Source organism: Epinephelus fuscoguttatus, linkage group LG22 (assembly GCF_011397635.1).
Source record: "Epinephelus fuscoguttatus linkage group LG22, E.fuscoguttatus.final_Chr_v1".
In the NCBI taxonomy this organism is placed as follows: domain Eukaryota; kingdom Metazoa; phylum Chordata; class Actinopteri; order Perciformes; family Serranidae; genus Epinephelus; species Epinephelus fuscoguttatus.
Genome location: NC_064773.1, coordinates 12,076,961 through 12,101,641, shown reverse-complemented (window position 1 = coordinate 12,101,641; position 24,681 = coordinate 12,076,961). Strand labels below are relative to the sequence as shown.

At 41.2% G+C, this 24,681-nt stretch overlaps 1 protein-coding gene across 4 annotated transcripts in view; it reads right to left on the bottom strand.

Moving 5' to 3' along the window:
• anks1b (ankyrin repeat and sterile alpha motif domain containing 1B) overlaps positions 1 to 24,681 on the bottom strand; it is a 346,827-nt gene that overhangs the window by 163,985 nt on the left and 158,161 nt on the right. For all 4 annotated transcript variants that reach the window (XM_049566517.1, XM_049566518.1, XM_049566520.1 and 1 more), the window contains one exon: positions 935 to 1,091. In XM_049566517.1, coding sequence (XP_049422474.1) covers positions 935 to 1,091 — 157 coding nt within the window. The remainder of the gene's footprint in view (positions 1 to 934; positions 1,092 to 24,681) is intronic.

Genomic DNA, 24,681 nt, shown 5'->3' with positions numbered 1-24,681 from the left:
TTGTAAAAAAAACACACTTTATTTTTAAGTGTAGTGAATTTCCGGCACAGAGCTTTTATTTTAAAGTGCCGTTTCCTGCTGTGGAATGAGTGAATAATGGACAGCTGCTTGACAGAGACAGAAAACTAGCTGGACGACATGGCCAAACGCAAGTATGCTGCTGAATATTTTGAACTGTGCGGACCTTGAACTAATGACTACAGACAAATCTGGATCATGTGGCTTGACCAGTTGGGAACCACTGGTTTAAAGCATAGTTTTGTGGGCTCCTATTTCTAAGAATCTGGGTCAAGTGGATAACAAAGTTGTGGTTGCTACTGACAGCAGCTTGGCTTTGAGAAAATGCCAGGTTTATTCAGGATGTCCCTTGTTGCAAGTGATAATTCACTCTGACTTATCAGTGGTCTGCAGTGTCTCCACTTCAGCTTCTAGTATTGGCTCAGCACAAGTGGAACCTTGATCGAGGTGGTACCAAAAAAAGCACCAGGTACCATCCACAACTTGTGCTAATGGAAATCCTAAAAAGAGCGAGTTGAGTTAAGTAGAGCTGTGAGGTGGAAATGCAGTATTTCTCTACCATGAGAAAGAATGAACTTTATAAAACCCCTGAACACCCACACAGGTGTTTTCAGTTATTGATTAGGCTTTGCCTCAGGACTGTGTGGCCGTGTATAGCTTAGTTGCACCTGTTAGGCCGAGACAAATTACACTTCATTCTCACTGGTAGATGGAGTTTCGTGACCTCCAAAGCTTCCACCCACCTTCAACCTGAGCAGAGGTCTAATCAGCCAGAAAAAAATGAAAACAACTGTGTGGGTGTTCAGAGGCTTTTAGAACGGATGCGGATGGCATCATGGGTGCTTTTTTGTGACTGAAACTGCAGGTGACAAACACTGACTGCAACATAAAAGTGAAGTTTTTGGTGATGCCCTACCATTGCGTGGACAGGCGTTGAGCCGGTGGTTGATATCGAGTGAGCAGGGCTTGCGTGTGACGGCTGTGGTCACAGACTCGTAAGGGTTGTCCTCGTCCTCTGGCAGAAAAACATCCAGAGACGGAGAAGCGACAATTTCTGCTGAACGCTTTGAATCCTGGAAAAGGGGCAGAGAGAAACAGAGAAAGACAAATGTAAGGGCAATTTGTTAAACATACCACATTATCCAGTAACAGAGTGACTCCAGCAGGAACTACCAGCAGTGCTACGTTCATTGAGCTAAACACAAACAGACCACTAATTACATTATTAATTATGCACTGCAGCCACACTGGCCTATTATCCCTTCAAACAGACCCGTACATGATGTATTATGCTGATAAATAGTGTTTGGAAAGCAAAGTAAAGAGCCCTCTCAGTGAGTTCAGATGCACAGAGAGAGTCATTTGGATTTTATGAGCTGTATAAGAGAGGTAGAAAGTGCAGCAATACAAAAGCTCAGCAAAGGAAAAACAGAAAAGAGATGTTTGATGTGGATTTTCAAATGTGTGGTAAACAGTCTTTTCAGGGCCAAAGATGTCCATATCTTTGTTCACCTTTGCCTGAGGTGCATCATGAGAAACAAAAAGAAAACAACCAAACACATCAGCTCAGTAATCTCTCAGTTCAGCTCAAGGCTAGCGTTAAAGTCCAACCACGTTCACACAGTTGGATTATCATGAAAGATTCAGGCCGAAGTTCAAAGCAAACACTGAAAATAAAAGGTTGTAAAAAGTTTCAACCTTTCTTTCTTCTTTTCATTTCTGTTGAGTTTAAACTAGAGTCTCTCAAAGGTCCCTTCAGGACTTTTGGGTTTTGTTCCGTGTGATAAGTGTGATCAACGAGGTTTTGCTGAAGCTAAAAGAAAAAAAAGGGGGCTGTCTTAAGTTCTCAACCTTCATCTGCTCTAAAACTGTTGAGACTGGCAAAGATTAGAGATAAGTCACAGGCAATCATATGTTCAATTGTGTGGGAAAAAATCAGACTATGACTTAAAGATTTAAAGGGTTTATGTGACAAATGTGCTGGTAAAAATCTACACTGCAAAGTCCAATAATATTTTTCAGGACTAGATAATCGAGAACCTTAAAATATGTGATTCAATGGCTTTTTTTCCAATCTATTAACTCCCTGACTGGTGAAAGAGGTGGCTGTTGTTAGTATCTATCCTTTGCCACTGCAATACCTTCAGGGTCTCATCACATGGTGCGAATGAATTTAGAAAAAGAGCAACAACAGCTGATAAACCCATCAAAACAACATCTATTTTGTCTTAGCTGCTGGATAAGCAATACCAGAATGTGAACAAGAGACACAACATGAGCAGAACAAAGGTTTCTATTTTTTATGTAAAATCATTTTGTGATACAGCTCTCACTGAAAACATGTTCTGCTGTAAATCTTAACAGAGACTAGAATTACCACCTCGTGGTTGTATGCAGCCATAATCCAGTCACGTTGTAGTTACAGTTTACATCCATGTCTGTGAAAACGTGGACGCTTCACACACATCTTCTCTCCAGCAGCACAGAAGATATATACAATCACCCCCGTTTCAAGGTGGACACCCAAGATTAGTGTCACCAATTCAGTATCCTACCAAATGTTGACAAGACTAAAGAGTTGTTCCGAATGCTTCAAAGACTTTAGATCTGAAGACAGAGCCAGTTTCACTCGATGGCCAGCGTGTTCAAGCTGTGGAAAATTTTAAATACCTTTTAAATACCAAGTGAGCTTCACTGGAAATACTGAGTATGTTTTCAAGAAATGCTCAAAGCGACTTTATCTTCTTAGGAAACTCGGTGGAGTTGCTGTTAGGCAGCAGACTTTTGAATCAGTGAACAAAACTATGCCTCAGAGTGTTTAAACGTTTCACCTTCCTGTCAGATAGCGATATCTTAACTGTACATCCAAGAATAAACTCTCTTGGATTGTGACACTGGCAAGTAAAATAGCTGGCAAGCCGCAAAAGCCCTTGACCCAACTCTCTACAGAAGGGACGAGGAAGAAAGCAAGGAGTATCTTGGCAAATGGCTCCCATCTTCTCTTCAGCCAGTTTGAGCTCTTGAGCTCAAAGGTGCTATAGAGTCCCTTTAGCAACTAAAAATATATTTAAGAAGTCCTTCATCCCAACTGTCCTCAGTGTTCTCAACTCAACAAAGTGACTTATGAGTTTTAAACCACGGAGAGACAACAAGCTGATCTAATGTGTTTTTTGTCAGTGACTTTATGTGCTTGTCTTAGTGACTATTTGTCTGCTTTTTACAATGTTGTCTTTAATGTTTGGTGAGCCCAAGACAATGGTGGACAATAAAGATATATTCTATTCTATTCTAAATGTCTCTCTCTTTGTTCCTGAGTCCAGTGACCTTGACATTTGACCGCCAAATTCTAATTAGTTCTTTTTTAATCCAAGTGGACATTTGAGCCATATTTAAAGAAATTCCTTCAAAGCTTGAGATATTGCATTCAAGAGAATGGGATGGATGGATGTACAGATGTGGACAGTTGGACAGATGGACTTACACCTGAAAACATAATGCCTCCAGCCGCCTCTGTCGCCAGCGAGGAGGCATAAAAAGCGCTAATCATCATTCCTGATAGTATGTTATTAAAGTGTTGACAGGACTGATGTCCTTGCTTTACTTTTCTTGGCTAATGCTGTTTGTGAGGCTTACTGTCAGTCCCTCTGAATAGAGTATCTGCCAAATGCCTAAATTTTAATTTGCATACTGCTTTAAATACATCAATGGTTTTTACCAAAAGGGATTTTGAAAGAAACTCTTCAGTTGGAGACTATTAATTCAGAATAACATGTAAGGAAATGTTTCTTTGGGACCTTTATATAAAAGTGTTCTCTTCGGGTATTTGAGGAGAATTTTGGATTGCATTTTGTTGCAGCATTGGTGAGAAGGTTGAACCCCAAAGGGCTCCGACAGAGAGCTGAGGACCAAAAGGTCCCTTATCTCTGAGGCAGATGTGTACCCAGAAAGAAATGAAAAACAAGAGTGAGCGATGTGAAGCAGGAGAAAAGGTCACAGGGAGGGAGCGTCATTTCAGCCAAAGAGACAAAACATTTCTTTCCAGTGATACAGCCTCTGGATGTCTGCCTTTTCCCCATAACGCAATACTCTATCATCATTTCTGAATTGTCACTTGGCAACCTGTCCCTGGTTACACTGTTCCTAATGGGATCAGTGGTAAACTTGTCACCATAGCAATAAGTTGCAGGTGTGGCTACGACTGTTCTCAACTACATACGTCTCTCAACCCTCTGACTCCCTCTGTTCCCTCTTTGCCCTCTGCCTCCGTTCTTTATTCAACAGCCATTACTCTCCCTGTCATCGTGTGCTACTACATTACCCAGACTGCACCAGGCCATCAATCACACACTGAGTACACTCAAAATGGATTAATCATTCTGGCTGACAGAGCAATCAGTCCCTTGATGATTCCTCTCACTCACACACCCTGCACTCAATCTGAGACTTATTTCACACTGCACTTTATTAAAAGGCCCACAAACTAACCCCCCCTCCCTTCTCTATCTCCATCAGCACTCAATTAGACTGCCATTACCAGCTAATGGAGGCCCAGTCAGTCTTTTATGCCTTCGCTCTGCAGGTGGCCTGGCCTCAGCTGATACTGATTTGACGTGACAACCTGGTTAGCTGCAGATTTTACCCACAGAGCTGAAGGAAAGGCTGAGAACACTCTGATGGAGCCAAAAAGAGCTGCTGCTCCAACATAAAACCTCTACTCCAAATTATTAACTCAACTGACAGCTCAGATTAAAGATGCAATTAATCATCTTCATATTCATCATGAGAGTCTAGCCAAATTGTGATTTCAAATGCAAGAGGAGGATTTCTAATCAGCTTTATAGCGTACAGGTAAGCATGAGCATGACACAAGATGTCAGAAATGGACGCATCACTGTTTTCAACCTGAGAGCCTAAAAATAATATATATACACTGACCAGCTATAACATTAAAACCACTGAGCTGCTGGGAAACATTTGGCCCTGGCATTCGTGTGGATACAGCTTGATGCTCACCATCCATCTCAACGCCGTTGCAGACCAAGTAGCCCTCCTCACGGCAATGTCACATGGCCCTCCCAGCAGAACAATGTACTATGCCACACCGCAAAAACTGTTCAGGAATGGTCCAAGGAACGTGACAAAGAGCTCAAGGTGTCGACCTGGCTTTCAACTTCCCCGGATCCCAAGCTGATCCAGTGTTTGTGGGATGTGCCGGTACCCCTGATTGACAGTGGAGCCTCCTTGCATCAGACTTGGCTCTGACCTGTTGAGGTATGAACCCAGGACCTCTGGGGGATGTCCTGAAGTGTCTGGCACTGGGGCATTGGCAGACGATACTTTGACTCCTAGGTTGTGAGGTAGGGTACCAGTGCAGTCCTCAGATGCTCAGTCAGATTGGACTATGGGGAATGTGGTTGCCACATCAATGCCTTGAGTTCTTGGTCACGTTCCCCGGGTCAGGTGCATTGTCTTGCTGGGGGGACCAGTGCGATTGAGAAGTGTCAATGCCACGAGGGGAGATGCTTCATCTGCAATGGTGTTTGGATGCATGGAGCGCGTCAAGTGGCATCCACATGAATGCCAAGAAAAAAGGTTTCCCAGCAAAACACTGCACTGTAACAATATGATCAATGTTATTTCTTCACCTGCCAGTGGTTTTAATGTTCTGGGCTGATCAGTGTATACTTTTTATTAAGATATATTCAGTAACACCATTTTGCACCTTGGCTCATCCAATATTTACTCCACAATAGTGATAAAAAACATAATCTGTGTGGCATTCAAGTCCAATTCAGACCAAAGATTTGTGATGAGATGCAACCTTTTGAGAATGTCGCAGAAAAAAATTTCAGCATTGTGAACTGGCCAGTCTCAGCTCGACTCAAGCTGAGAGTTGTTGCTATGAAGACCACCTTCTCAGCTAGTCGCATGTAACAAGTAGTTGAAAGTTCCGGCACATCTTGTTGCAAATCTTTGGTCTGAACTGGGCTGAAGATTCATACAAAACACATCTGTTGTTGCCAAGTAGTTGCATTTGAGGAGTTTTGAGGAGACAGGGTTGCAATGACAGCAACAACTATACTCAGCATCCTCGTATTCAGAATAAGTCCATCCAAAGTCCGACTAAAACTGAAACCATCACAGAGTGGGCTCAGAAATCCAAGTCTTTTTTTTTTTTTTTTTTAAATACAATTCAAGCTCAGCTCTCACTGCAGCACCTGTCCTCTCACTGCACCATCAGCCTTTCAACACACACACACACACACTGCATCACTACAGCAGTTAAAATGTATATTTTTTTAAATCCAAAATACGGGTAAAGTAGGAGAGAAACCTGATTACTGACTGCTGCATGTAAGCACAGATTTACTGTAAATATGTCGTCCCATTTCCCGCATAACCTCACTACTATGAGTAATCTAGCCCATTGTGAGGATGTACACGTACAAGACAGTGTGTCACCAGAGGGAAATGCAACAGATTGCTCTGTGGCACGAAGCTGGACGAGAGTGCAGTTCTTCAGAACAAATCGATATAATGTTTTCAAGTTGCTGGAAGTGAAAGTTGATTCAAAATTAAACAGAGACAAGTCAAACCATTGTCTTTGCAACAGGAAGTGACAGGGTTAATAGGGAATGTACAGTCCTGATGCGAAAACATAACACCAGCTCTAATAGTTCTAATGAAAAAGAGCAGTGAGACCACCAAATATTTCGACCGTGGTCTCATTTGTTTACAGTAATTACCAAGATGTCAGCATGAATTAACAATGAAATACGGATGTTTTGAAATGCCACAGGTGGCGTGGCATCATTAATAGATGTGCTGAAGAAAGCACATGAGAAAAGCTCCCAGACAGAGTGCACTCAGGAAAGAGATTCCTCTGTGGTGTCTACAGGGAGACATAAAATTAAAAGGAGTAAGGGGGAAGCGATAAAAAGCAGGATGTGATTGAGAAATTTGCCTGAAATTATCTTTAAAAGGACAGAGATATGAGGAATCACACAGAACGTGTACTGTTAATTAATTTGTCAGTCTACCACCTAGTCTTCCCTACCGTTCTTCGCTACTCCTACCTCTTATCTCTCTATTTTTCCTCTACATCATCTCTCATTAAATTCTAAGTCTCCAACAGAAAGAGAAGGAGCGAGGCCGAACCTGACAGGGGTAACTAACCCATCGCTCAGCGTGAAGACAGGGAGAGAAAAGAGAAGGCAGAAGGAACATAGGTAGATCAAAGGACGCCAGGATCCAACTCAACACTTACTTGGGTGTGTGTGTCAGCGAGTCCCAAAGAGACGAGCACAAGATAGAGCGGGAAGAGGGAAATGAGTTTGTGCTGAGGAAGGGAAGCAGAGGAAGTGGGAGTGCAGTGAATTTGGAGCAGGGATTTCCTCACACACAAATAGCAAAGACACACAGAAACGCAAGTCAAGTGCAGGCAACATGTTGGATTTCTCACACAGACCAGCAAAAAAGAAATGGCAAAATATCAAATTAAGCTGCATCGAAGGGAGCAAAGAGCTTAAGGTTTGAGCTATTCCCTCGCCGGCAGAAAACTACTTTGCACTCTGTCTTGAAGAGGACTCTCACTGGAAGGAAATCCCTCCCGCTCAAGTCCACAGTGAAGCCCGGGAGCAACTTAAAAATCTGGAGTTGAAATGAATCCGGCAGTGTGACAGCAGGTTTAGCTACCTGATATTTTGATGTATCTCACCTCTTCTTCCCGTTCAGCCCTGGAGGGGTCGGACGGATTTAAAAAGTGGGAGAAAAGGCTTCATGCAGTTCGATGTGAGCAGTCCCTCCAACAAACAAACACACCCGGTCTTCATTCATTTCCCTCCCTCCCTCTCTATCTTTTGGGGCAGAGATAGGACACAGAGAAACTTGTGTCTGAGCTGAACAGGAAGAGAGCAGACAAACAGAGGCCTCCTCTGGCCACTAATTAGCAGGTCGTATGCAGCTCCCGTCCAACTGCAGAGGCCAGATTAAACGTTTGAGTGTATGTGTGTGCGATGGTGCCTGCACATGTGACCAAAAAATTGTACGTATCGGTGTGTGATTATATCTGTGTAATCTGCAGTGTGGTGTATGTTTGCTTGCAGCAGATGCAGTTGACATGTGTGATCATATGAGAGCTTATATGCGTACTTTGTGTATGTTTCTCTGTGTAAGCATAAATGCTTGTATTATATACCAAGTTGGGGTGTGTGTGTGTGTGTGTGTAGGGCTGATAACCCAAATAGGAAATGTGCTGTCACTTTGGTCACGTCCAAGGAACTTCTAGCGCCCAGTCTTAAATCCTGTGACTCTGTCTCTGTTTAACCCTTTACTGTACCAGTCAGGACCAAACCCATTGGCTCACACACTGTACACAGAGTTCATCGGCCATCAGATATGAATAGAGGCCATAATTTGCTGGCATTTCCTCATGGAGGCTATTTGATTAGAGAGAAAAGGGAGGGGTGGACACCAGAGAGGACAATGAACCCTCTGAGGGCTCAATGAGGGGAGAGAGACGTAGAGTGTTGGAGTCATAAGAGGGCAGTGCTGGGGAGGCATACTGACCAAAACACAGAGATGGAAAATGAAGAAAGATTGCAGCATTTACCAAAAGAAAGAAGGCACAAGACAGCTCAACTCATGGTGATAACCAAGCAACGATATGCTTTCTTTCTGAGAGAGAGATGAGCAGATTAACAATAATCTCATGACTGTGTTTATTAGCCTACAGAGCTTGTTTTGATGACCAAGACAAGAAAGCACACTTGCCTGCCCGCCCGTTTTTCTATGGAGACTGCTGTTTTTTATGGCCTTTCCCCAGTATCCTCCCGGGGACACAATTCTCCCACATTTCTCCAAATTAATGACAAAATTTCACACCCTTTAGTTGTCACACCTGTTTCTTGCACTGTACAGCATGTATAAGCCCTTCGCCTCTCAAAGTTTACCGTCCCCCGCTTCTACTCAGGCCTCAGAGCTGCTGTTGACTTACGTGTACCAGGGGCGCTGTGGTGGCAAAAAGGCCTAGCAATACTTGACTCATATGATCAAGTTAGGAGCAAAACATGTTAACTAAAATTGAGCAACCCTGAATGGTCTCACTCTGGGGAGAAGTCTTAGCACAGAGTGACCTGGCAAACACTGTGATGGAGAAACATTGTGATGGGGAAATAGATGTCATTGGTAGAACAAAGTGTGGTACCAAGTATAAAGATAAAGATAAGTGCAAGTTCTGGAAATTTAAATGTATTTCACATAAAAAGCCTAATTCAGTGTGCTTATTATTTTTTCATTTTCATGAGACCACACCGGTAAGTTAAGACAACACGTTTACATGTCGTTTTCTGTATGTTCTCTGACATTTATCCTAACGATATGAGGCGGTCTTTGTGGGGAAAAAAAGCTTGTTTAGTGAACTAACTTTGCACTTGAAGGTTGCCCGTTCACTTATGTTTTAACAGGTCTGACGCTACTATGCGCCCCAGCTGTATCTAGGCTAACATGCTAACTATTACTTTTATGTCACTAGTCACTTGAAACAAATTTAGGACGACAAGAGACAGGTTGAAATAAACCAAAATTTCCCTTTAAGTCAGCAACAAACTTGGTTTCAAAATCCTCAAGGCTGGCAAGTAGGAAAGAAGTTCTTTTAAATCATGTTACTTTCAACTAAAGTGCACTTCAAAAATCAGATCCTTCTTGATTTCGGCAATCCCCTCTCCACAGGTATTTTCCCTCCATCAAATTCAACTGGTCCACAACACTGCTAGGATTATAAAAGGTTCAAGAAAACAAGATCATATAACTACAATTCTGGCCTCTCTGCACTGGCTCTCTGTTCATTTTGGCATTGATTTTTAAATGTTATTGTTGACCTTCAAAGCTTTCCAGGCCCCTAATTATACTGAAGATTTACTAACCCCTTATGATCAGCTCATAGTGGCCTTCTGGTCATTCCCAGAGCATGACTGGTGACTAATGATGCCTTACATTTGCACTGGGAAGTCCAAATTTTCAAGTAGCGGGTCGGTAATTTTAACTGGTACTTCTCCGAAGTGGTATTTCCAACTCAGAAATTCAGAGGAACCTCACCAACACCAACCTCAAAATCCAATATGGCTCCCCAACACATCAACAGTAGTGAAAGCTGTTGTAATGCACTGTTAATTAGCACTTCTGTCTTAGCTGACATGTTGCCACGGTGTTTGTACATGCTAAATACAGCATAATGCATTGTTATCAACTGGTATTGCTATCAAGGGCTAACCTGGCTAGAACTGGTATTGCCAACATCATCTTGGTTTTCCGTCTTGTTATGATGGAACGTGGTTAACTCAGGTGTAAACTCAAGCCAAGCCCTGACCTCCGATTTTTGAGGTTAATGGAACACAGTATAAGCTCTGAGTAACTTTCCTGCTGAGATTAGGTGTGCCGAATGTATCAGGACTTTTAAATTGCTTCTTTAAACATTGTTGTTTAAAAAGCTTTCATGTCTGTATCAATTTTATTTTATTTCTTTTTCCGTATTGCATTTTAGCATCAATATTTTATTGTATTTTGTATTGTTAATAATTTTGTAACATTGTCAAGTAAAGTGCTTAACAAATAAAGTTTTATTTTTATTATTAACATGAAGATTAGAGGAACCAGCGAGCCTGGCTCCACTCAAAGCCAAACAGGATTTAGGGTCCACAGCCACGCTAGAGGCTCAGTGTGTAAGTACTTAGACACAGTGGTGCTTTGAGGTAAATGATAACATATCTCCAATTACAATGCTAACATGCTGATGTTAAGCAGGTCATATGTTACCATGTTTCGGTTTTTGTTTAGTGTTAGCGGGCTAATTAGAACTAAAGAGTTGGAAAAGATGACAGGAAAGAGCAGTTATCGATCTTCATGAGAAGTGAGAGAGATGCAGTGAAGAGTGGAACAGAAAGAGAGCGGTGCAGGTTGGTCAGAGCAGCGAGCAGGGATTGCCTTGCAGAATTGGATTTCCCTCCATGGCTGGCTAATCCCATAGAAATCAGCTAGCTGAGCCACCCAGGGGACACCGACAGTCACTCCTCAGAAAATAACACCCTTCACATTCCCCATGATGGCTGCTGTATTGAGCAAAGCTCAAACTGTGGCTTCCCCTGGCTCCACGCTTAATCCCACAGACACGGCTACCAGCCAGAGTGAGAGGCCGCCGACAGAGAGCCACCGCTGTGTGACTTAACTTTCACTGTGTTCAACTGCAAGCCTGACAACTTTGGAGGAAGTTTCAGATACAAATGTGCTTCAGAGATGCATTGGTTGCACAAAACTGTTTGACGTCCTATATACAGCAGTTAAGACTTAAAGGGATACTCACGCCTAAATGACCAGCCATGTATCAGTTACTCATCCTGTGTTACATTGACATTGTGAGGAAAATGGTTATCTTGCAGACCTCTAGTGAACAGAGAATCTAATAAATGGAAAATTCTTGATGACTGAGGCTTTAACAACAGACAAACCATATCAAATTATCCATTTACAAACTCTGATACAACTCGTGCAGTATAATATTAGCCTCATTTATCAAGTCATATACTCAGTATTTCCCAAACAGACAGCTCTTTCTGTTGGGGAGCTGAACTAAAAGTGAAAACTTACACATGCTCTCTTCAAAGCCAGACTCCATAGACAAAATCGGTGATTTTACCTTGCTGAACTCGCTGGTCTACTGCTGCCTCTATTAGTCTGTTTGTCGATTATTGTGAGACGTTATGTTTCAGAGGGTTAGTTCATCTAATTATCATCTGAGTGAATGGTAGCCTTACTCGAGAACTCCATAAAGGGCTTCCAGGTCGTGTCGAAAGATTTACCAGTGTCTCCAAGGGAAAATCTAATCTTGTCAAGTTTGAGGTGGTTTAGGAGCTCCTTAAGCTTGCTATTGTGTGAGGGTGGAAGAGTGTGCTTCCACTTAAACAAGATGAGGCGCATAGCTGATAGAGTTGTAAAAGCCAAAGCATGCTGTTTTATCAATGGGAAGTTCAGTGCTGTAGCCAGTGGGTCTCCAAACAGGGCCGTAAGAGGATCAGGGTTAAGGTTCACTCCAAAGCTGTCCCCAAGCGGGGCACATGCACATGTTCGTATGTACATGCAAGATCAGGTGGAGTGTTACGTTTTAGAAAAATGTCACAGACATCTTTATCTGCTGTCTGGAGAAGTGCAGTCAAAAACCGACACTACCGACAGTAGTCACCAAATGTATTCAAATAGTAACTCATTTCTGTGATTGTTTTTAAGGATTTTTCACTCGTCTTTCCATCAATATAATTTGTACTAAAGCTCACTCACCAAAAAACATCCAGGTTTTCCTGAACAGACCAGATGGGTTTAAAATGACTTTCACTTGGATTCATGTCATGCATTAAAGCATTCATCTGTTTCTCTGTGTAAGCTGCAGATCAGCCAGAATACCTACAGTGATTAAACAACCCTGGGACTACAGAGCATTTGCACCACAGATTTTTGTAATATAGATTCTTTTTTAATTTAACTTCTTTCCATAAAACAGAATAAAAACGATAAAATGGTGAAATGAAGGAGCACTCAGAGACTCACTTGTTTTGCTGAATGAGTTTTCCTTGTTCCTTGTGTACCAGGCAGTACATTTAGCTGCGGCTCAGAGTGCTAAAAATGACTTCCTATTTATTACTTTTATGGGCACTCTACTTTTTATATCTCTATCGTGATACAGGGAATTGTTTTAGAGGATGCTTATTGCTCCCGTCAGATTCACAGCATCCTGTGAACACACACACACACCTTGCTGATGCGCAGCAGAGCATGACAAGTGTTCTGCCCTTGTTTTTGATGGGCTTTGTTTTGGGGGTAGTGAAATATAGTGTACTGTGTGTCAGGGCTCCCAAAAGCACTTTGTTTTTTTACAGGAGGTGTTGTAGGTTCAGTATGTGCAATTTTAATCACTACAAGTCCACAAAATATATATGTGACATCGATGCAAAAAAACATATAGACCATATCTTCCCTTACAAAATCATCTAGTTCAAATGGTTTTCAGGTAGTTAAGCACTGAGGACACAATGAAGTTCCTATAGATGTTCAGTTGAGCCAGAGAGAGAAATAAGACTGAGAGTGATCAAAGAAATAAAAATGACAAGTATGGTGAAGGAGTAAAGGTCAGAACAAAGACAGCGAAGTGGAACTTTACACCTCAAATAATCTGTCACAAAGCCATTCTCCTTGAGAAATCCACTAAGCACCACTTAGCTGCCACACAACATAAGTCTTAGAAAAAAGAAAAAAAAAGTCTGTGGCATTAAACTGCAGCTCAGAAACACAACTCGTGATTCATGGAACTTCCTGTGACTTTCAAAATGTCTTCATTTATACCTGCTGAGATCTCCACATATGGTCTCAAAGAAACAGGTTGACATTTAGAGAAAACCACTTAACTGCTTTTTTTTTTGCTATGTATTACATGGAAAAATCAACAGCACTCTCAGATCTGTCCGTTAAATATGAAGCCACAGCCAGGAGACAGACAGCAGAAAGACTTAGCATAGAGACTGTTAAAGCTGTTTTATCTTGTCTGCATTAAACAAATGTGATTATTGGCAACATGATCTCATCCCTGCTCTTTGTATTTTGACACTTGAGCAGAAGCTCCTGGCGTCATTATGGCGGCCTTTTGCATTCTATTTTGACACGGGTCAGCTGTTAGGTTTAGGCATTCAAACTATTCAGTTAGGTTTAGGGAAAAGATCATGGTTGACGTTAGTCACTACAGTCGACTCGCATGACTAAACTCACGGGACTAACCACTCACGTAACTACTGATAAATACTAATTACTTACGTGACTATCAGACAACTCACTTGACGAACAACTGATGTGACAAAATTATGGTGCTACATTTGTTTTTTTATGATTCAATCAAATAGAGTAGGTTTTGCAATCAAAAAAAGATTTGAGAGCAAAAGTATCAATATTGCAATCAAAAAATGTTTTATTGTAAGTAAAAAATGATTGACTAAAAAATGCAAATCCTAAAGTTTTGTTTGCGAGTCTTTTTTTTTTGTTTGCAAGTCAAAAAGTTTTGCGAATGAAAAGTTGAACCTGGTGGGCGGGGCCTAAACTGAAAGCTGTAAGACACATCTCTATTGGCCAGTCTCAATCGGAATGACAGCTTGCAAAGCATTTTTTTCAGTGCGGGAGCTGTGGCAAAAATCAATTCTGAAACCAAGGTTTTTCAGGCTCCGGTTTCCAAAAAAAAATTCGTCCACATGAGTGATGTGATAAAAAAAAAATATGATACACATGCCAAAGTAGTAGGTGGCGATGTAACTTCTAACAGAAAGGCCATTTTAACCAATCAGAAGTCAGAGTCAATACTGAAATAGAGAAGTGCGGAAAATAAAAACAACCCCATTAACAAAAGTAGCGCGACCTAATTCAACAGCAGAGGCACCTGAACGACCAATCACACTACCACGAAAGCAGCGACGGGCCTGCCATTGGAGGTTCTGGATCCGTCTGGGTCGGGCCGCTGTTGGCAGGGCCATCGCTGCTTTCGTGGTAGTGTAGTTGGGGTAGCTAGTTACTGAAGACCAGCAAAATCACAGTTTGTTTTCATTTATTCTTTCAGGTGGGTAAATGTCACCTAAGCACCTTCAGATTTTATCAGTAGTGTACCCTTAATAGATAATTTGTTTATATAGTTTGTATTGTGCTTCGTGATATTGTTTGAGGGAACTGTAACGTAAGGTAACTGCATACGAGTGCAACCATCACTAATGCTAGCAGAGTTAGCAAAAACTTCACCCTGGACTCCGGTTTCAAAGAAACGCAGTTTCAGGGGCCCAAAAGTGTGGTTGCGTGTGGCCAAACAGCCAAATCGCATAGAATAATACACGGTTTCATAAGTACACGGGTCCGTGTGTCTCATCCATCAGCATAGGCCCCGCCCATTAATTGCAGTTGAACTTGCAAGCAAAACTTTAACTTGCAAGCAAAGAGGACTGATCTGCAAGCAAAAGTTTTTAACTCGCAAGCAGAGAGAAATGATTTACAAGCAAAATTATCATACGTTTTTACTTACAAACTTGATTTTTGATTGCAATTCAAGAAATATGCTCTCAAAACAGTTTTATATGATTGCAACAAAAAGACACAAAAATACCTGATGCATGATAGTATCGGCACGTCATCTGTTGTAGTCGATACTGGCTTTAAAATGAAATATCGGAATCGGCCAACATGCATTTTCTTAATTTGCACAATAAATTAATATTACATACTTTTTAAAGTGTTGTATTTCATGTCTCCATCTGCTGGTGGGTTATATATAATACGATGTTAATTCCATTTCAGAAGAGACTTGATCACTTAAATTAAGTAGGAAAAAAAAGCGGATATATAGATAAAGATATTGGTGAACGGTCAGTTGAGTTGTTACATATTGGCATATCGGATATCAGCAAAACATCCAATATCATGCATCCCTAAACTCATCACTGGCTTTTAGTTTTACACAAGACACAAACACTGGTCTCCTGCGTCAAGGTCCTGTGTTTGTTGGACCCATTCACCTCAACCCCTGCACATTCTTAGAACACTGTCTTGTTTTTGTTCTACATCCGTTGCTACAACTATCTCATAATGATCTGGATGGGTTGGCATTGGACTTAGTCGAAAGCCTGGCGCGTCTCATATAGACACTAAAGGGAACTCTGTGCATCCATATCTGACGCTGAGAGCCACTGACCAAGCAGTTTTGATACCCTGGGAGTGGACCAGGCTGGAAACAGGGAGCGTCAGAGGCACAGGGAGGCAGATTTTTAGTCATCCCTGCAGGATGGCAATATAAAAGACCATGCTGGTCGGCCAGCCGGTTCACTACTTTGATCCAGACTGAAATATCTCAAATCTCAGCTGTACTTTGTAGTCAGTGTTAATTAACAAATGTTAGCATGCTGGCTGCAGCTTTGTGTTTACCATGCAAGCATGAGAGACTAGACATGAATATATTTCCTCAGAAATAGACATTTCCGGGAGCAGAAGCACACCATCCTGGGAATCCTTGGAAATTGACTTAAGGTTATAACATCAGCTACAGTCAAAACAAACTGCTCATGTTTCTTGAAACACTAAATGCAAAAAAGGGAAATTGCATAAACCTAGTTGTTTCCAACCTGACCGCTTTAGAGTATTATTGGATGTATTAATAATTACTAAGGCAAAAGAATGCCATTTAGACAGAACATAACAAACTCTAAATACAGCTTGAACTTTGCTTGAACTCCACGGAAGATCAATATATAGCCGGTGAGCTATCTGCTGAGAACAGCCTAGAGAAGTGATAATTGACAATTTTTCACTGTATAAACAAAATTTGTTAAAGAAAGGTATTTGGCATTTTCAAAGTCATTTTAGTGAGCAGAGGTGGATTCTGTGTTATGTTCTTCAGTGTTTAATCTTGTGAAGTATTTGCATTAGCCTATTTTAGATGGTAGAGCCTACAATAAATGAATTTGGTAGGCCAAAAGGAAGTTACCATTGTGCTGCTGAGTTTTGTATCCCTGATGACTTTGAGGATTGCGTCCACGCAGGAGGATGTAAAGGACTTTTGTAGAGTTCGTGCCTACTTCTGTTGTGTCACGTATATTCTGTACATATCAGTTTATTTGGTTTACGCTTAGAGCTTAACATGTTTTCCTTATTTTACTGTTTTATACATCTCTAGGAAAATGGGACATTGTTTGGATGTGTAAATAACTCTAACCAGCAGTGGGCATTCACAAATCTCTTGACTACTTATTAGATTAAACTTTATTGATCCCTGTAGGGTACCACTATATAAACCCTGCCGTTGCCTTAGTATTTCTCAATAAATTTGTTAGTTGTGAAAAAATCACTCAAACTGACCAACACCTACAGCAATGAGCCTTTTCCCAACTGTCTTTGTATTTGTGTTGCCAGGAGCTGAAACACTAACATTATTAGCTCTGAATATTTACACATTATCTGGGGCCACAATACACTGCTTTATATAAAATATTAACTCAACATTTAAATCAAGACACAAGAAAGATGTTAAACACAGACACCAGCACATGCACATTAACTGTCTTTAAAAATTAACTACATAAATCACTTATTTTGTTTGTCCAGGTTCATTTATAAATAAATACACAGAGAGCAGAACTCTCCCTGCCACCTGTCAGTGTGCACCACTCTTTGGCTCTTGTAAAGCATTTTCAGAGTGAATGCCTTGCTCAAAGACACCTCAACACTAGTGGCATGGTTGTTGTGTTGTATCATAAAGTATTGCTAGTACTGTGGGGCGCACTTTTTCCTGTTGGTGGCCTTTCTTTTTTGAAGCTCCTAAGCCTCTCTCTCCAATCTTTTCTCCCTGTTCCTGTTTACCTCAAGGACAACGAGATATCTGAACTCCAGCGGGATGTCAGACTTCACACACACACACATACAGAAACACAAAGGGAACATCTCCAAGTACTCAAAGGCAGCATATCTGTGTGTGTTTGTACCAGTCTATTTCAGTAAAACGTATTTGACAGCAGCTATAGGTGTATGTGTTGAAGGTTAGGTTGACAGGAAGACAGCAGAGTCTGCAGGGCATAAAGCCATTAAGAAGAACTAAGTGTAAGCATGGAGCTGCATCACGTCCCACAGAGAGAAGCAGAAAAAGACGAAATACAGCAAGGAGGAAAAAAGAGTAGGATAAAGAATTAGACTCTTTGAATTTCAGTGGGGTTTTTTTTTTCATTTTAATTTGTGTTTTTAGCCAATAAAATGAATAATTAAGTTAACAGTAAATTAAAATCCCCAGAACAAAGACAGAAACATCATTAAATAACAATAAAATAAATTGAAAACACACATTTTACTCCAACAATATGTCCCTCACCACACACACACATTTTGACTGTAGACTGTACAAGAATAATGGACACAGCCACCGTGACGTCACCTGTTGGTTTATACACTTTTAATCTAAATGTGTTGTTAGCTGACACAATTTTTGTGTTATTACCAAGCACACACATATTGTCTTGTTTTCTTCAAGTAATGTGCTGTTTAAACTAAATGATTGGTCAAACACTGATGAATCGCATCGCTACTTCACCATCTCTTCTTGAATGCCTAATGGAAAACTCCTCTCATAAAAGTGACTGTTAACTGCGACCACACAATGTCCACACAGCAGGAAACCAAAAGTAAATGCTTTGTATTTTATTTGATGTTAGCTATGATTAAAAGGTAAATGACACTAGATCTGTATTTGGAAATCTCTGTTTGTAAACATGCTGTCACTTTACCATGGCTATTAGTGCAGGCTGAACAGGGACCAGTGAGCGTAACGTTAACTTGCACTGACAACCTTTGGTTTATAGCTAGCTGGCTGATGTCACTTGAAAAGGCTAATAAAGCTATTTGGCCAGACAATGATGCTGGCTTAGCTTTCATAGCCACCATGACATCACCCATTGGAGTGTGGACTCCCGCTTTGAGGCCTCAGGTTTGGCATTTTGGCCTTGGATTTTCGGAGCCAGAAGTGACCAGACCTGGACAAGAGGGTGGAACTGGAGAGGAGCGTGGGGTGGATCTGATCATTTAGCTGAGGTGACACTTAGCAGACAGCCTATCATTCAATGCAGCCACGCCTTTAATTATGTGTAACTTTAAGCCTTAATAACATTTAAATGGATGAGTTATATAATAATACCAGACTGTAAACATGTTTATTTCTGCTGTAAAGTTGGGAATTTTAACATGGGGGTGTATGGGGACTGACTCTGCTTTAAAGCCAGCCTCAAGAGAGGAACTGCTGTTTTTGGCACTCCCACGTTGGCTTCATTTTTCAGCCCCGGAAGTTGCAGCTTGATTTTAAGTAATCAACAAGACATCAATCAGGGGGAAACAGCTACTAAAACTGTTTCTTTAAAAAATATCATGGCGTTATTTATGCAGCCTAACTTTCCACGATATTAAACTATTCAAATTAGACATCAGAAGAGATCCCAAACCGTTTACATAAAATTGAAAACCTGGCCCACTCTCCTACAGAGCACATTCAGCTGTTCATTTACAGGCTCATAGAGCTCTCCACATAATCTCTGCCTTTTCAGAAACACCTGCCTTTGATGTTTCTTAACATCTCCAAGAGTCCTCATGGGGTCTCTGATCTTAACCTCTGCGCCTCCCCCCTAAACTCCTTCAAACTCCCCAGGCTCAGAATATTTAAGTTCAGCAGCCACCCACTCAAAAGAGAGGGGAACACTGGAGAAAGAAATCTAATGGGGAGGTCTGAGTGTGGAGACAGAGAAATAAAATAAAATAAAGAAACAGAACATGATGAGAAGAGGAGTGAAACTCGGAGACACAGTCGGTAAACGCTGACGTGTGCGAGTGTGTGCGCAGCACTCTGACGCTCCTGTGCTGACGGTGACTGAGATTTGTCAATGGTGGACATCCCACGCCTGATATCCTATGAATTTCTGTGTTGCCTGGCAACCCTGCCAGCCTCTCTCTATCTAAATATCTTTCTTGCATTTATTCATTATCTTTCTCCTTTTTTCTTTCTTCTTTCGTTTGCTCTCAAGGTTTCCACAAGCAAGGTCTGAACTTTTTTGTTAAAGTCGCAGAGGAAACCTCCTCCACACACACTTTGGCGTCAGTCGGCATTTGCATAGCGATGGTGGGAGGAAACCTGTGGCTGGCAATGAAAATTCACAACAAGGGAAGCGCCCTTATGCAGGGACGTATGCCTGCATACATACACACGTACACACACAAACAAACATGTGACAGACTGTAATGACGTGTTATATCCATTAGCTTGGAAAAGAGTGCACTCTCTCTCTCTTTTTCTGGCCAATATGGTGCAAATTACAGTCTCTGACAAGTGTACTGAGTATACAGAGACACACACACACACACACACACACACACACAGAGCGAAACACTAATAATCACATTCATTTAATTTGTGCATGCACCTACTTAGCATGTGCACACTCAAGCAGACATGAAAATACAAATACAGAAACACACACTCAGTTGTCAGTCTGTTAGGCACACATATAGTAGCTAGAACTAATGTAGGCTCATACAACATTTTGGCAATAATTATTACTGTCATGAGATTTATACAGCTCAATTTTTGTTTGTGTTTTAATAGAGGTGTCATTTCAGATGAATTTTGAAAGATGTAGTCTGTGGTGGTGTTGTTATGGTTTACTGCATTATATGCAAACCAAAAAAGAGCCCCAAAAACTCAAACTTAACATGAAATATTCTTGACTAAATAAGCAACATTAGGAAAAACAACATCTTTAATTACAATTTATACTCAAAACCTCAACAAGCTAAAACTGCTTCATTAAGACTGTGAGTGTGTGTTTTTACTGTGGGTTCTCCTTGACAATCAAGTCCAAATCCACAACTGTCTGTGATTTAGATTCTTCTAATGCCTCACTCAGACTGGTCCACAAACATATGACATTTTTGCAATATTTTTCAATCAGAGCCTCAGCCATGGCAAACGAGTGAGAGGAGCAAACAAACCAAAATGTCTCATGTTAATTAACTGAAATTCTTCTAATTGTTTTGTAGATGTGTATATAGGATGCCATCACTTGCAGCTGAATAAAAAAATATAGTTTGGGGGCCTTTATAGTTGAGTAGGCAGTTTTATTTTGGCGTCATTGGGCAAAATGCCATTATAAACTTTGTAACACATTGTAAGTCAATTGGTCTGAGAGAGTACTACACTACTTGACCTCTGTTTGGTTCTGTTTTCAGGCTTTAGATAATCTAGCCCATGACGGGAGACTTTGGCTAATCACAGTTCATTTCAGAGAGAAAGTGCTCCCACTGGCTGTTTTACAAATGCAGATGCATGTGCACGTCCTTTCAGTGAAAGCCTGATTCAACGGCAGTAAGCCCTGCAGAGAAAGTTCCTATTCCAGCATTGACAACAACTGCCTGCAGTTCAAAGCAACCCAAACAAGGAAGACTGACTTATCAAAAAGAGATTCTAATAGAGAGTCTGACAATAAATGCAATAAATCACCTCTCAATATTGGCAAAGCATTTCAGAGCAAAGAAAATGTTGCCAACATTTTAGCCTTCTGTTAACCGGTGCGAAAGGTTCATGGCTGTGGCATCAAGTTCACATTTATATAGCTAACGTTGATTTAAGCCTCAAATCACAGTGTGTCCTCCATCTCAGTCCCCGCCACTCCAGACCACCTCACTGGGAGGACAGCAGGCAGCACCTCCAGAGACAAATCCCAAGTCAGCGGCAGCAGCAACCTGAATCCAGCCAGCACAAACTCCAGCTGCGGGGGACCAGACAGCCCTGACTCCATGCCAGATCAGCAAACTTTCTGTTGCTGCCATTACACAGGTCAGACTGGGCACTGCTGCTGGCCACCAGCCCACTGTGCTGGCTGAATTTGAACCACTACAGCCACCAACTGAAGCTAGAGGGAGTGAGGAAAAAAGACTGTGGAGTGGCTAATCTAATTCTTTTGTCATTTGTGATCTGATAAACAGAAAGAAAGAAAGGGTGGGTCAAAGAGGGGCTCGGCAAATATGCTGTGTGCAACTCTGCAATGAAATAAGACTAAATAAATCAATGTGTGAGAAACACTGGGTTACTGTATGAAGCTTGTCCATATACCCATTTTCATCTGATGGGAAGGACTTAGACTGAGAGGGAAGAGCTGCAAGAGGAGGGTGATTTTATAATTCTACTACCTTTTTTTTTTTTTTTTTTTTTTTTTTGCCTTTTCCGGATTTCTGCCACCCCCAGCTTTAAATAGATTCCTTACACATTAAACTTAAGTTCAGTTAGCTAAGATTTTTAGTGCAGGGATCGTTCCTGTATGACTTGTCAGACAGCTCTCTGACTGACAGTCTCGAGTGACAACTGGACGACCAGAAAACTTTCGCACTCAGACAATCGATACAAAGGTTAACACACTTTGGCTGAAATATAAAGTGAGAGATAGATGAGTCAGAGAGGGAGAGGGAGAGACGAACATGGGATAGAGAGGGATGATACAAAACAAGCTAAAAGAGAATTAGGTTGACAGATCTCATGTGGGCTGATAAGACGAGAGGAAGAGATGGAAAGACTGCAGCATGAGAATGTTTCACTTTGTCCATTCATCCTCAGAGGGGGCGCACGGGGTTCTCTCTTTATGTTAACTCTGTTTATTCATAATTACACAGGGCAAATTAGCACAGTGCTAACTTAATTATGTGATAACAACTCTCTCACTCTGTTCCTTCCTTCTTCTTTTTCTATAACCCCCTCCACCAACACACACGCACACACACACACAAACCCGCCCACACAAATTCAAAATGAAGCCATGCCAAATTCAGACACACATTTGCACACACACAGTAAAGCTGATGCCACCAAATATGCTCTGTACACCCTCATGCTCACATTTAAACTGACATGCGAAGAGGAGGGGTTTTTTTTCTACTCACCAACACATTAATGCACACACACACACACTTATCCAGGTGCAAACCTCTCCAGGCAGTGTGCCAGTCATGCAGGCAGGCTGCCAGTATACAAGACAGAGGGTCTGTTGTGTTGTAAATGTCAGATGTCCTGCTGTTTGAGCCAGCACGCATCTCTCCGCTAAACAATCTCTTCTGCACATACTTAACCACACTTATATACACAGCACGAACGGCTTAGGGGGGAGGAAGGAAGGAAGAACAGAAGGAAGGAAGGAAGAAGAGATGGAGCAGGAATACAAGGAAGTGGGGGAGAATTAAACTCGCTTTTCTAGATTTTTTGGTTAAAAGGTACAACAGGACATTTCACACAGAGGTAACAAGTAGAAGATTACTAATCATTTTATACTTCAATTTCTAAAATTGATGCACCAAACTATGTATATCAGTGGGTATACTTGGTTATAAAAGGTATGAGAGATGCATACCATCTCAATTTGGTGAACTAACCTTTCTCTGCTTGGAGTTATAATTACAAATCGCCAATTTTCCACCAGCTTTCTATCAAAGCAATGTGGGTAGTATGTATAAATAAACTGTGGTAAACGTCCCCCCGTCTAGCCAGTGTCTAGACATCCCCTTTTCAAATGGACAAGTTCGCATTATGTCACCCACAAGCCAGAGTGTATATTGGTCTAGTTTGGCACAGTGTATTATGGTAGTTTTCTCCTTTTTCCTCCTCTTCCCCTTTTCTCTGGTCATTCAGCACCACTTTCAAAAGTGTTTGCATCCTTTTACTGCATAGACATCCGAGTAGGCTGATAAACATAGAATTTGGCTGACTTTAAACTTGTCTCTTTCCATCTTGTCATGACTTTGCAGCCAATTCAAGGCTGTAAAATCATACAGTTGTCCTCAATGGCCATCGAGACTAGGGCCCACTTTCAGACCCTCTGGCTGACTACATATGCAATGTACGTGCTTTAAGTGCACCTATCATGTCATCTCGTATTATATAACCAACCTTCACCTCGTTCCGTGTCTATGAATATTTCCAGTGCACAGTAAGTTCTATTTAAGGACTTTCACCTTCCTGTAGCGCTCATACAGTCTCAATATATACTGATTTGCACTGCTGCTGTACAGTATTTTACTGGGCACCATCATTGTACAGAGACTATTCAGTATAGAGTATATATTTTTGTTTTTATCTTTTATTGTGTCTGAGTGCACCTCAATCACAGAATCAAGTGCAAGTGTGTTCTCCTGTGATCAAGTGCTTCACGGGAGAACACAGTAAGACAAAGCAGTAGAAAATTAAAATATTCAAAATAAAAATATCCAAATGATAATAACAAAAAAACATATGATTAAAATCAAGGAAATAAACACATAGAAGTGTGTGATGAATCCATTATACTTGATTTATCCAGGCTAGTTCCACATGGGATATACAAAATCACTCTCCTCATCACAGACACTAGAAGAAAAGAAGACTCAGAAACATGACACGTCACACACTACCATCCATCCAGACTGTTCTCTCCTGGGTGACGGTGTGTGAGCAGGAAAGGTGTGTGTTTTTGTACCTGCAGGACGTAAGATCACAACCATTTAGTCACATTTTGCAACAGTGGTGCACCAGTGCGATTGGCAAATATTATGAATAAATGAAACAGAGGACTGTTTGTCTTCACCTCACAGTGAATAAACCCTCACGTTTAACGACACCACTGTACCAATTAAACTTTTCGTTTACTGCTAACGTCTAACATTGGTGAACGCCAAGAAGTCAACAACTAGCTTCTATCATACAATCCATTTTACGTACGGATTGGGCTCGAGACGATCTATGGGGAGTCGATCTCACTGAAGATCAACAGCGATGTCTTGGATCTGGCTATGTTTATCCTTCAGCGGCTGCTCTGGAACCCCAACATCGCTACTCAAAGTTCCTCACCTTTATAAAGATGTAAAGGTGAGGCATCTAACATTGTAAGTGTTGACTGAAAGATGGAAGTTCACAACAAAACACTGACATTTTAGGCCCGAGACAAGCTGCGTGCTTCAGAATACAAGTCCCAGTGGGTGTGCTTACATTTCATTATAATTACAATACCTAATTTTACTTTATTATGACAGTTCTTTTGTTAAATTTGTTGT